The following is a 12,627-nucleotide window of genomic DNA, read 5'->3' on the forward strand; positions in this document are numbered from 1 at the left end:
CAAATTTAACTCAAGTAACATTTTTGATATTTATAACGGTAGTTTTGAAACTTTCTGATTGCCTCTTGTAAGACATGCATTAACTTCACCTGCCAGTCAGTGGAGTAGCATGACCCAATTGAAGGTTCTCTGTATCATACACGAGACAAAACACAACAAAACCTCAAAAACTCAAGGGAATCATGAACACAGGCATGCATTGTGAAAACTATTCCTCTCGCATCGTTTTGATAAGACTGAAGGCCCGTGGCTGCCGGCATGGAAAACGTTTTACGGAGTCAAGAACATGGCAGTGATGAATGTTTACTGGATTCACCCTCTGTCGCTGAGCCTTCCTAACGCAGGACGTTTAGATTCAGCGGTACATAGCAGACTCACAGATCAGATATTGGTTTAAGCCCGGCCGTGTGTGGTGTTCTTCTAAGTGAGCCAAAATGGACGAAAAAACAGAAGAGCTGATTGCCTCCATTACAGCTCCAGTCATCTGCTTTAATTGAGTCCAATCTGGGAGTTCCTCCACTCTCCTCACTGCCAATTCCTTTTTTTTTTTTCCAGTAGACGGGAGGAGATGGAGGCTTCACAGGCTGCAGGGGAGGGGAGGTGATGAAACGGGTCATCTCACCGGGGAACGCTAGCTGACGGTCGTTAACAGTCGAAAGGCTTGTAACTGTAATTTGCTGGTTTATCTTGTTTTTGTCGTTGTGTTTGAATTGCAGGTTTACGTGCCGAGAAAATGAAGAGAGAGAAAAAAGAAAAAAGAAAAAACAAAACAGGAAAGCTATTCGGTTCCAAGTGTGTAATTTTCCAAAATGCGCGGCTGTCACTCTGAAAGAGGGGGTTGTGTTTTCTAAGCCTGAGATGTTGACAGTTCTCTGTGCACGCTGACTGGCAGATGGTCATTATCACAATTCACTGCTGCCAGCTTGGAGGCATCAGAACTTCCATCGGTGTTACGCTTTATGTTTTTTATTTTTATTCCACTCGAATTTAAAGTTCAAGTGGGTAAAAGTGTGAACGAATAACCCGAGTGACGCTGTTCAAAGTACGAAACACAAGCAGAACCAGGCCTCGGCCGCAAATACGCAACGACATACAGCACAGTATTAAAACTCGCGCCAGGTGAGGTGAATAACGCTGATCATCTTAGTACAAGTCATCTGCTGGTGAGTGGGATAAATCAGGCAGAAAGTAGACCGTCTGTTCTTGACGTTGATGTGAGGATCTGAGAGACTTTAACCAACTGTGAAAGTAGACGATTGGGTTTAAGCATCTCCAAGAGGTCTTCGAAAGTAGTCCAAGGAAGGACAACGGGAGAAGACAAGTGGAAGTTGGCCCATGTGTGGTCCGATCCAACAGAAGAGCTGCTGCAACACAAACTACCAAAATCCTTCATGCTGCTCTGATAGAAAGATGTCACAACATCAACAGCACTGCAGGTTTCTGCGTCTGGACCTGCAGATCATTTAAAGCGTCCATGCCGATGCCTGTGCGTCACTGAAAGCTCCTACAATGGACCTCGGAACAATGAAAGATCGTCTAATGGGTCGTGTTTTCTGTTCCATTATGTGGATGGCCATGGGAAGACGGTGAGCCAGTGGAGGCAGCGTGATGCTCTGGATAATGCGCTGCTAACCTTGGGTCCCGCATTCATGTGGATGTTACCTAAACATTCCTGCAGATCACATACACTCTGTAATGGCAGCAGTGTTCCTTGATGGACTCTTCCAGTAGGACGACACTCCCTGCTGCGCTGCAAACATCGATCAGGAATAGTTTGAGTACCGTGTCAAAGAGTTCAAGGTGTTGAATCGGCCTCTAAACTCCCCAGATCTCAGTTTGGTCAAGCATCGGTGGAATGTGCTGCAAAAACAATTTCGATCCATGGATGCCTGACCTCGAAACTTCCAGGACTTAAAGGATCTACTGCTTACATCTTGGTACCTTCAGAGGCCTGTAGAGTCTATAGGTCGGGGCGCTACACAACATTAGGCAGGTTGTTGTAATGTTCATTGGTGAAAATCTCTTCAGAAACTGTTTGATCATGATTACGTTGGACAAAATAACCAAATCGAAATGTCTGTTGTCATGATCCAGCCTCTAGGGTCAGCTGGATGTAACAAAAACCAGATGGAATTGGTTCTGGTAACGCAATTTATTGCTTAGTAACGCAAATAAACAGAACTGTGACAATAAGAAGGACGCTGGTGGATGTTGCTAAAAATTAAGTGTTGAAGCGAGCTAACAGAAAACAAAACTAAACTCCTGAGCCAAGCTTCAATTTAATAGCAACATCCACACATAACAACAGAAACTCAAACAAACTAGTGCCTCAAAACACAGTAAGAAAAGCACGAGACACGAGTAACTTCTTCAGCTGCTAACGGAAGTTACATTACAACAAACACAAAAGACACAGAGCAAGAGGCACCAGGGCGGACTGTTCACATTAAATCCCAGCCAGCCCCGACTGAAAGGTTGCTGGTTTACAGCCAGGTGTGGCGATTGCTGGGGTGTTGGAGGAGAGGTAGTTGTCTAATCAATTCAATTCAATTCAATTTTATTTGTATAGCGCATATTTACAACAACAGTCATCTCATAGCGCTTCACAAAGGCAGAAACAGAAACACCCAACAATCCAAAACATCTGGATTCCCTATAAGCTTCAGCAGTCCGCAAGCAGTCCACAACAGTGGGAAGGAACCGAAAACCCCCGTGACCGGAGGCGGGGAGAACAGGTCTTCATCTCCAGGCCAATTAGCTGAGATGACTGGCAGTTGGTGTCCTGGAGCGAGCTCTCCGCCAGCCACAAGTGGGCCTACACAGGTCTTCTCCACACACAATGGTCACAAGTCCACATAACCAAAATGGCACAAACATCGTGGGCCATACCATCTGTTTTGGAGGCTTTCTGGTGATTCAAACTCTGAACTGACACAAGAGATTCATGACAGTTTCAGCGGTGTGGCAGCAGCTCAGATACATGTTGCTTTGACTAATCTGTAAATAACATTTTTCTTGGTTCACTGTATTCGTAGCTTCACAGAACAAGTTGCTAAAATGTAGAGGAGATTTGGGTTTGAATATTTTCAGTCACCACAGATTTCCAGTGAACATCATGATGCCCAGTAAATACACTGAAAGCTACCTAAAGGGGAGGAAAAATGTCGTTCTTAGCTAAAAAAAAATAACCTTCACTTAAGAATAACTGTGTCTGTTTGTTTCAGGGTCGTAAACCAGGCTACTTCTCCTTCCTGGACCCGTTCTCTCCGGCTGTCTGGCTCTTCATGCTGTTGGCTTACCTCGCCGTCAGCTGCGTCCTCTTCCTCGCCGCCAGGTAACACACCTGCCTCTGTGTGCACGTCCTTCTAATTTTAGTTGAAGCCATCACAGCGAGCGTACTTTCTGCATTGTGGCGGCGTTTTGTCTGTTCGTCACATTGGGACGAGGGACAAAGGGGTCTCTTTTAGACTCAAAGCTGGCTGTTCACACTGATAACTTCAAATTAGTGCTTACATGCACTTAACCAAACAGAGAGCATGTTCTGCAGTAGTCAGGCTCTGAACTACAAGCAGTTTCTTTACAGTTTTTGCTCATTCTGGGCTCATTTTTCACTGCAGTATGAAGTCCTACATCTATATCGAACCACCACATCCATGCCTTCTGTGCAGTATGTCGAAGTTACAATGCCGTCATTCATAGTAAAGAAAAAAAATAAAAGCGGAATTTCTTTGGTTACTCATTTTACGAAAATTGAAAAACCTGGAATCGGTGTAAGTCTAAATGCCCCTTTGTGTTATCGATACCACGCTTTGAACACTGCGGCTAATTTATGGATTTTTACGAGTTTTACGAATTTGCCTCGAGACGAAAGAGACATTGAGAGCGACAACCAAAGAGAGACTGAGGAAGTTTGTGACAAAGTAATCCTGAGGCTGTTCAATTCTGACACTGATGAAGACGACTTTAGTGGTTTTAGTGCGCAGGAGGAAGCTGAAGATAGAGATCAATGACTTTTCCTGGTAGGCTGCTGTATTTTTTATTTTCTTAACCAGCCGTGTTACAGGTACTGTTTGGAAAAAAGCATTTACGTATTTGTGTATGTTACCAGTACGTATTTAATTAAACGTTTAAAAATTCTTTCTGTGTAACTATCTCATGTTACACCTGCAGCTTATAGACAAGTGCAGCCTGTATATGTACAAAACTTGTTTTCTTTTTAAAGTTAGCAGGTGCAACTTATAGTCCAGAATTTACGATACTTCGAGTTTTTTTTTTTTGGTTTCAGTACATGGCCTGCAGCTCAATTGAACAGTCCCTACTTTTTGTGACATGACTGTTGGTTGCAGCTGAGCCATCAGGGGCTTCACAGTTGCAACAAGTGGTGCTTTTTTCATTTTTCATTTTTATTTTTTTTACAGGATCCGGTTTAAACAAGCAAGTAGGCAAACTTTTAAATGACATGCAGAATAAAGAGATTTTGACAAAAGACTTGACGCATGTGGAAAAATGAAGCGTTCATTTGCAAAAACCGATAACTTCATCTTCACAAATCTTCAGAAAACCCACTTTTCCATCGTCTACCTGAGACAATATCAGTCAAACTTAGTTATCTCTATTTTTGTAATTTCTACTGAGTAAATCCACTCAACTTCAGTTTGATTGATATTACTTCAAGCAAACAAAAAAAATAGTTCTCTGGAAATCTACAAAAATGGAGTTATCTGTTTTTGCAAATGAACTCTTCAAATTGATTTTTTTTGTTTTTGAACTGCAGGTTGTGTAGGGAAACAGATGAGCAGTTCAAGGACTGTTCCAAAGTTGGAAATCAGGCAATTCTTCCTGTTTTTATTGTTCCTAGTTGTGACAACTGACTGTTTAAGATCGTGTGCCTTTGAAAGCCGACAGCAGGTTTCGGGTTAAACAAGTGAACATGCCTCTCTCAGGTGTTTGTACAAAGACAGACTAACATGTACGTCTGCTGCTCTCGTCAAGCTTCATTCTGTTGTGGTCCCTTGAAGTTTCATCTCAGTAAGTGTAGGTCTCTCTCTGTCACTTTCCTCTTGCTCTCCGTCTGCCTGTAATTTTGTCGTTCACACAAACGCTGAAATGACTCCAACTCTCCAGTCGAGCATCTAAACACTGTCGTTATTCCGTTCCTTGCCGGTGCAAAGCTATCCGTCTTCCTCACCTTTTTTCCTACCTGAGCGCTCTACATGAAATATGTTTTCACAAACACTCTGCGCTTTGACAAAACCCACTTAATACAAGAGTCCTTGGAAGCAGAGCGTTGTGTAGGGCACCGCAGAGGTTGAACAGCTCCATAAAAGTGCAGTCAGTTTACCAATAAATGTCCTTTTTGTGAAATACAAGACAGCCGGTTGACAGTTGTGTCTCTGGTTAAGGCAGGTTTATTAATTGTGTTTTTCCTCTCCCCCTCCCTGCAGGCTCAGTCCCTACGAGTGGTACAACCCTCACCCGTGTCTGCGGGAGCGGCGGGACATCCTGGAGAACCAGTACACGCTGGGGAACAGTCTGTGGTTCCCAGTTGGCGGCTTCATGCAGCAGGGCTCAGAGATCATGCCCCGAGCGCTGTCCACCCGCTGCGTCAGCGGCGTCTGGTTCGTACATTTCAGCCCAGATTTACACATATACAGTAAACCTGAGGGCTCAAGTCAGGCTTCCTCTTTTCTGATTAAACATTCAGTTGATTTGGAAAGAAAATGCAACAATTAAAGCGTTTTTAGAGCAAATACTTGCAGCTATTAGACGTTCAACTTTTAGACAAACCTCATCCGTTACAAGCCATTCTGTCTGAATCCAAGCTGAAAATTGTGCTCACTTTTTACTGCAAGTCTCATTTTAAACATTCACCAATAATAAATCTTTGGCTTTAACTAGAATCTGTAAATACTAAAAAATTCTGTGCTGTTTAGTGCAATCTGGAAGCTATCAGTAACACAACTGTGACCAAGAGTCGCATGACAAAAATTTAGACACTTTTGGGATGAACTACAGGAAACTGCTGGAAAATATGGTCCCTGCAGAAATAGTGTGTTTGACACTGTTTAAAACGCATGAAAAAAATCTCTTAATTGGAAAAAATAATTAAAAATCATACAGAGCTAATGTTTTACTTATGGCTCTTGTGACTCACAATAACTAGATACATTTTAGAGTCGCATAAAGTTGTCTAGAGGTGTTTAAAGTCATGATCACGTCATTTTTGGCTTCACCAGCCGGTTAATTGTTCATAAATGTTACAGTACATTTGTTAGAGCAGAGAGGAAACCAGTAGGGGAACTAATTTAAAATAAAAATATAGAGTCACCATTTTTTTCTTCACACTACTAACTAACACTCTTGATTCCAGATTTTTAACAATTCGTACAGTTTTCTTGATAAAATAACACTTTAATTTTATCCCTTTTTTTTTGATTTACAGCATTACAACTGTGTCATTCTGCACAGAAGATATTTTTAGGTTCTCTCTACTTCTAGTCATGGTTGTGTTGTTTCTATAGAGGTGCAAGACTTAACATTACAGTGAAAAATGAGCCCACAGTGAGTCCAAATGTAACCGAAGCACAACAGCACCCAGAAACTGCTTGAAAGATAAAGAGTATTTAATTACCTTAAATAAGACTTTGTCACTTTCTTGAATTTCTTAGCAAGCTGCTTGTACTGATCCATAGTTTTTAATTAGTTGTATTTTTTGTCATAGTCATTTGAGACAGCAGCACCCTCTAGTGGGTGTAGTGACATTGTAGTATATAGACAGTCTAGTGTAGGGAGGAGGTTGGGGTGGATGGATGGGATGCAAAAACAGGACATTCTTCTGTGTCGGCCACTAGTATCGCTCATTCCCTTATTGGATAGCATATAAAAACATCCTTACAGAGATGTTCTATGTTATTATTCTAGTTTGTAAAATCCACAGCGTTATTTCCTTCCTCCTCCTCCCCTCCGTCCATCCGCCCCCCCTTCAGGCACATTAGCTGAAGGTGAACAGATGGTAAAGCGACTCTCATGTGAAAGTCATGTCATTTTCTCTTCTCGCTTTATTCCCGTCCTCTCTTCTTTCTGATGTCCGTCCCTCACTTTCCATTGAAAATCACTTCTGTCAAGTCATTTCACAACTCCAACCCTGATGTTGGCTGCGTCGATCTGTGTTCTAACGTTTGGTGTTTCTTATAACGCGTTTCAAAATAAATTTCTAGAAAGGTTCCAGCAGAGAATTTTTAATCTCATATAAATAATAGTTTTTTTTTTTATAAAAAAGATCCATTTTCACCTCATAAATACATGCAATTATAATTAAAAACCTATCATCACACTAGCTAGAATCACTTTATAGAATCAGTTGATTGGGTGTGTTGTATTTGTATAGTTATATTTAGAAAAGAACAACTATTGAGAAGTTGTGGGCCGGGAAAACAGAGTGTAGCAATCATTATTTGTTCCTAAGATTAATGTTTGTGTCTTTATTTGAGCTTAATTTTACATGTGTCTGTTTTGTCTCTGTTTGCATTGGGTTTGGCATTCTTCTGTGTCCATTTTGCATTTCTTTTAGCCATTTTTTTGTCTTTGAGCTAATTTTGCGTGTCTTTCTTGGTTTGGGTCCATTCGTAGCTGTTTTCACATCTGTTTTCAACCATCTACCTGGTAGTAGACATTTTATATGTCTAAATAATGGTTTAATCTGAGTTTGCATGTGATGGTGATTATTTTGTGTCTCTTTGCAGCTTTCTTCCTGCATTTGTTGCAGCTTCTTGTATTTATAGTGTGTAATTTTGTGTCACTTTGCTTCTGTCTCATCTCTCTTTGACATGGTGTCAGTTCGTTTGGAGCCAACTGAGTAAATGTTCAGTAAAAAAGAATAAATCGAGTCGTGAAAATGTAGGGGGGACGTTCACAGGTAGTCTCTAATAATGGATTAATCCTGGAAGTCTGGTATTGAAGTGTGTTTCTCCACCTCACCAGGAATCTAAAATTAGGGAAAAATTCCCTAGGACCTGTCAGATTTATCTGGTGTCCCTTTGGAGGGACTCAACCCTTAGATTTGATACCACTGGACGACAATAATAATATACATAAAGCAGTAGAGGTTGATGGATCATTTTTAATAATGCGATGTATTATATCAGCAACAGAGGCCCATTTACTGTCAACCTTTAATGCCTGAAGTGATTTGATGTTTAAATGCAGGACTTTAACTGTGTAATTATTCCTTTTGCACTGTTGTATCGGTGCTCTTACCTCGGCAAACGATCCAAGCTCTTCCTCCACCGCTGACTCTCCCTCCCTCGGTCCCAGTAGCTGCAGTCGGACAGATGGTGGAGTGATACTGGAGGGACTGGAGGGGCCATCAGCATCTTTTCTCTGACAGCTCTCAGCCTCGTCTGGCACTTAGCCTCATAAAAACTCACGATGGCTGTGGCACAAGCTGCAACGCACTGATGTCCGTCCGTCCGTCCGTCCGTCCGTCTGAGTGGCTCGTCGGCCTGCAAGCTGTCGATTTCCTGCACACAAGTCGATGGGAGGGGGGAAAAAAAAGGGAAAAGTGGACAAGGAAAAAGCAACAATGTGCATGAATCTTAACCCTGACTAGAAAAATGATGTTGAAGAATCAAGGCCAGACTGGCAGTTTGATAACAGAAAAAAGAGCTCAGCGAGAGGTCTGTTTACTGGCTCATGATGATGCGCTGATGCTTGAATTTGGCAGAGAAAAACTCCCAACAAGGTCTTAGTTGAAGCTCATGAAGCTTTCAACCGTATCTCGTGGCCTTCCTCCGCTCATGGACTCGCTTGTCATGGGAGCTTTGTTGGAAACACTGAACAGGACCTGGACTACATTTGGGTCTTTTCTCATTTTACAAGCTATTCTATTCTCCTTTTTTTTTCGCTGCAGTTTTTGTCGAACTCGATTTCTCGCAGCTGCTCGTTTTCTGGCTGAACTCCTTCTTTCTGTCTGACTCCATTTTGTAAAAACTCCCTCCTGATTAAGTCTGCGTTTAGTCTCTGTCCAGCAGCTCCGATAGTCCATTTTACCCAGGATGCTTTGGGAGCTGATCTGTGTGAACTTGACTTGATGTGTGGAGAGTCAAATCCTCACTGTGTTGAGCCGTTTGGCGGTAACAAGTGAACCCTGAAGATGTTTAATATAAAGTCAGATTATTGGCATGAAGTCTTGAGACAAACTTTTGCTTATCGAGTCACGGCGCTGCAGGTGAAATTCATCTATTTTTAAGAACATTCGATCGTCACTGAAGTGACAGCCAAGCAAGAGAGTTGCTGTATTGACATTTAAGGTGTGTTGATTGATTCAGGACATGAGCTTGTGCTTTGACCAACATCCAAAAGAAATAAAACAGCCCACCTTAAAAGGTTGTGTTTCCAAAGCAACATAAACACTGTTTTTTTTCCCTCTCTATTCTATATATGTTAAGTGGTAAAGATAGAAAAGAATAGAAGAAGAAAAAAATCCTTTCATTTGTTGACACGGCTACAAAAAAGAAAAAAAAGGAATAATAATAGTAGATTTCTGCCTCGTTCATCTCTATTAAGTCCATCAGTGTTGAGGTCGAAGGTCGAGTCGCAACACATTTGTTTACAAAAATGTCCTCATTAGGCAGTCACTTCACCGACAACAAGATGCTGGGATAAAACGGACATAATCCTTTAGATGAGAGCATGAAGCTGCTCTTTTTGTACATCAGTGAGATGCGACATGACGGCTGGCTCATGACACAGTTTTACTCACTGTGGACTCATAAAGTCCTGCACCTCTATGGAAACAGAACAACCATGACTAGAAGTGGAGAGAACTCAAACATGTCTTCCGTGCTGTGTGACATTTAGAATCCCATAAATCTTGAAAAAAAAAAAGGAAAAACAGAATTTCGTTTTAAAAACCTGGAATCAACACGTCCACTGGTGTTGCCAATGCTGGGGGAAAAAATGGGGGTTCACACATGCTCTAAATATTTAACATTTTTTACAACGGCTACAAACTGTTTTTCCACACTTCTCTGCACATGAAATCTCTAGAAAGATGTTTCCCCATGCTGAATGTATCTTCCAACAGCTTGCTCCTCTGTACACTGTTTTTGAGCTATGACACATTTATTTTATTGATCCAGTGTGTTTTATTTCAGCCTCTCTTGTGTAAACACAGCCTGCAGTTCAACATTTTTTTGCAGGGTCTCGTGCAAAGTCTTTATTGTTTTTGGCTACTTTTAAAATGGGACTTTTGGAATAAATAGATTTTTGATGAAGGCTTAGAGGCTTAGATTTGCGTAACTTTTAGTTTGAGCACCTTTGAAAAGTTGACAAAGCAAAGATTCTTTCTGTTCTGGCAGCTTCTGTCTCTGATAAATGGTGTCATTTTGATGATTTAAAAAAATTAAAAAAGACATCATGCTCTAAAGTCCGCCAGTAGGTTTTGAGGTTCAGAGGGTCAAACTGTATTTTCTCAGTGAGCCCTACATCGGCGGCACAGCTCTTGCTCTCTTTTTGAGATGAGGACATTCCCGCCGCTCTCACGTCTGCCTGTTAAATATGAAGCTACATTCGGCAGATGGTTCACCTAGTTTAGCATAACGACAGGAAACAGCTCCAAAGCTCATTATATCTCACTTGTTTTTATTGCACGCACAAGAGCCGCATAAAAACAAAGAATTATGTGATGGAACTATTTCATGATTACACCTCCTTCCCCCTTCGCAGTCGCTCCAAACACCTGCAGCTAATGTTATTTCAGAAGTTGTACTTACACGATGAGGAATTTTCTGGTTCAGTTATTATAATTAAGTGGAGTCACCAGAGCCCAAATTCTGTTTTCCTTGTATTCGCTGATCTCCTTTTGGTCTCGTTTCACCTCCGTTCAGTCTCACCTGCCCCGCTTCTCCCCCCCTCTTTCCTCACCTCCCTCCCTAATTCCCTCGCTCATCGCTTCCGTCTCATTTCCTCTGCAGCGGAGGCGTCCTGCTCGTCTCTGCTGCAGCCCGAGTTCATGTTTAGGTTGATGATTTTTACCTAAAACTCCTGACGTTTCCTGCGGTGCCCTCCATCTGTCTCTCTCCTGCCTTCAGCTCTTAATGAAAAGAGGGAGGGATGGGAGGGGAGAAAGGAGTGAGAGGCTGTCAGGATGAATAAAGGTTGAAGCTGCTCTTCTTCTTCTTCTCCTCTGGTCCTTCAGGTGGGCGTTCACACTCATCATCATCTCGTCCTACACGGCCAACCTGGCGGCGTTTCTCACCGTCCAGAGGATGGAGGTGCCCATCGAGTCTCCGGACGATCTGGCCGACCAAACCAACATCCAGTACGGCACCATCCACGGAGGGTCCACCATGACCTTCTTCATGGTAAGACCGGGAGGCAGAGATGAACAGAAAACAAATCTACAGCCAGCCTTTGGACGATTGAGTCTGTGCTACCTAATGTAACAGGACATTTTCCTGTTATTTCTGACCATTTAGTAAACAACATGTCTGTTGTGCTTGAGTAAATGGAACTAAATTGTCGGTGGTTAGCACCATCACCTCTCAGCTTAGAAGGTCGCCAGTTCACGTCCCAGTTAGAACGCCTGGGGTCTTTCTGTGTGGAGTTTGCATGTTCTCTCCAGGTTCTCCAGCTTCCTCCCACACAGTCCAAAAACATGTTGAGGTTAATTGGTGATTCTAAATTGTCCGTAGGTGTGAATGTGAGTGTGCTTGGTTGTCTGTCTCTAAGTGTAGCCCTGTGATGGACTGGTGACCTGTCCAGGGTGTCCCCTGCCTTCACCCTGAGTCAGCTGGGATAGACTCCAGCCCCCCGTAGTCAGGATTAAGCGGTGTATAGATGATGGATGGGTTAAAAATATACATAGATACATTTTGGTTCTCAGTTTTAACCATTTAGGTGCCAGTGATTGGCCTTTAGGGCTGGTGAAAACTTCTCGGAGGCACCAACTATTTCTCAATGCAGGAAAACCCCCAAAAAAATCAATAAATTGTGAAACACAAGCTTTCAGTTTTCCAAAAAAGACAAAACACAGACAATTTAAGGGCGATAGCTTTGTACAAATCTCCTTAATTTCGAACAAGTTTTTCTGCGTGAATGATTGCATTGACGTATTTCCAGAAGGGACCATAAAAACTTTCACTGAACCATAGGATTATAAGGTAAAATATGAAATTAAAAAAGGTGTAAAAACAGATTGCAAACTCATAAAACTCATATAAAATCTAACTGGATCAAGGACTTAGGTCAACCAATGAAAATCTTTGTGAAGTGAAATCGTACAACCTTTTTAACTAATCGATTGGTTATGAAGAATAAAAATCTGCATATTATCTCTGAGTGCACTCTACCTACTCACCTTATTAGCCTTAACGAACTCTAAATCGACATAAAAACGATTATTTTCAGATTATTCAATAACTTCATGCGGAAAAGTTGGTGTGTCGAACAACAACAAGAGGAACCCAGGAACCTGAATAAATGATGATCTAAAGCATTAAAGTAGCATAGACTGCATATTGGAGATGGATGTAGCCTCCAGGTCTGTAATGTGACTCCTAAAACCTGCATTTTTGGTAACAACCAGCAGGGGGCGACTCATCTGGGTGCAATAAGAGGGCTGTTTGT

General features: G+C 42.0%; 1 protein-coding gene across 1 annotated transcript in view; it reads left to right on the forward strand.

Annotated features, from left to right (window-relative positions):
* LOC103360366 (glutamate receptor ionotropic, kainate 5-like) overlaps positions 1–12,627 on the forward strand; it is a 154,338-nt gene that overhangs the window by 114,151 nt on the left and 27,560 nt on the right. The window contains exons 13-15 of the mRNA XM_008286087.1: positions 3,225–3,334; positions 5,445–5,618; positions 11,198–11,363. Of these exons, the coding sequence (XP_008284309.1) occupies positions 3,225–3,334; positions 5,445–5,618; positions 11,198–11,363 (450 nt within the window). The remainder of the gene's footprint in view (positions 1–3,224; positions 3,335–5,444; positions 5,619–11,197; positions 11,364–12,627) is intronic.

The sequence above is a fragment of the Stegastes partitus genome, unplaced genomic scaffold (assembly GCF_000690725.1).
Source record: "Stegastes partitus isolate 25-593 unplaced genomic scaffold, Stegastes_partitus-1.0.2 Scaffold431, whole genome shotgun sequence".
In the NCBI taxonomy this organism is placed as follows: Eukaryota; Metazoa; Chordata; class Actinopteri; family Pomacentridae; genus Stegastes; species Stegastes partitus.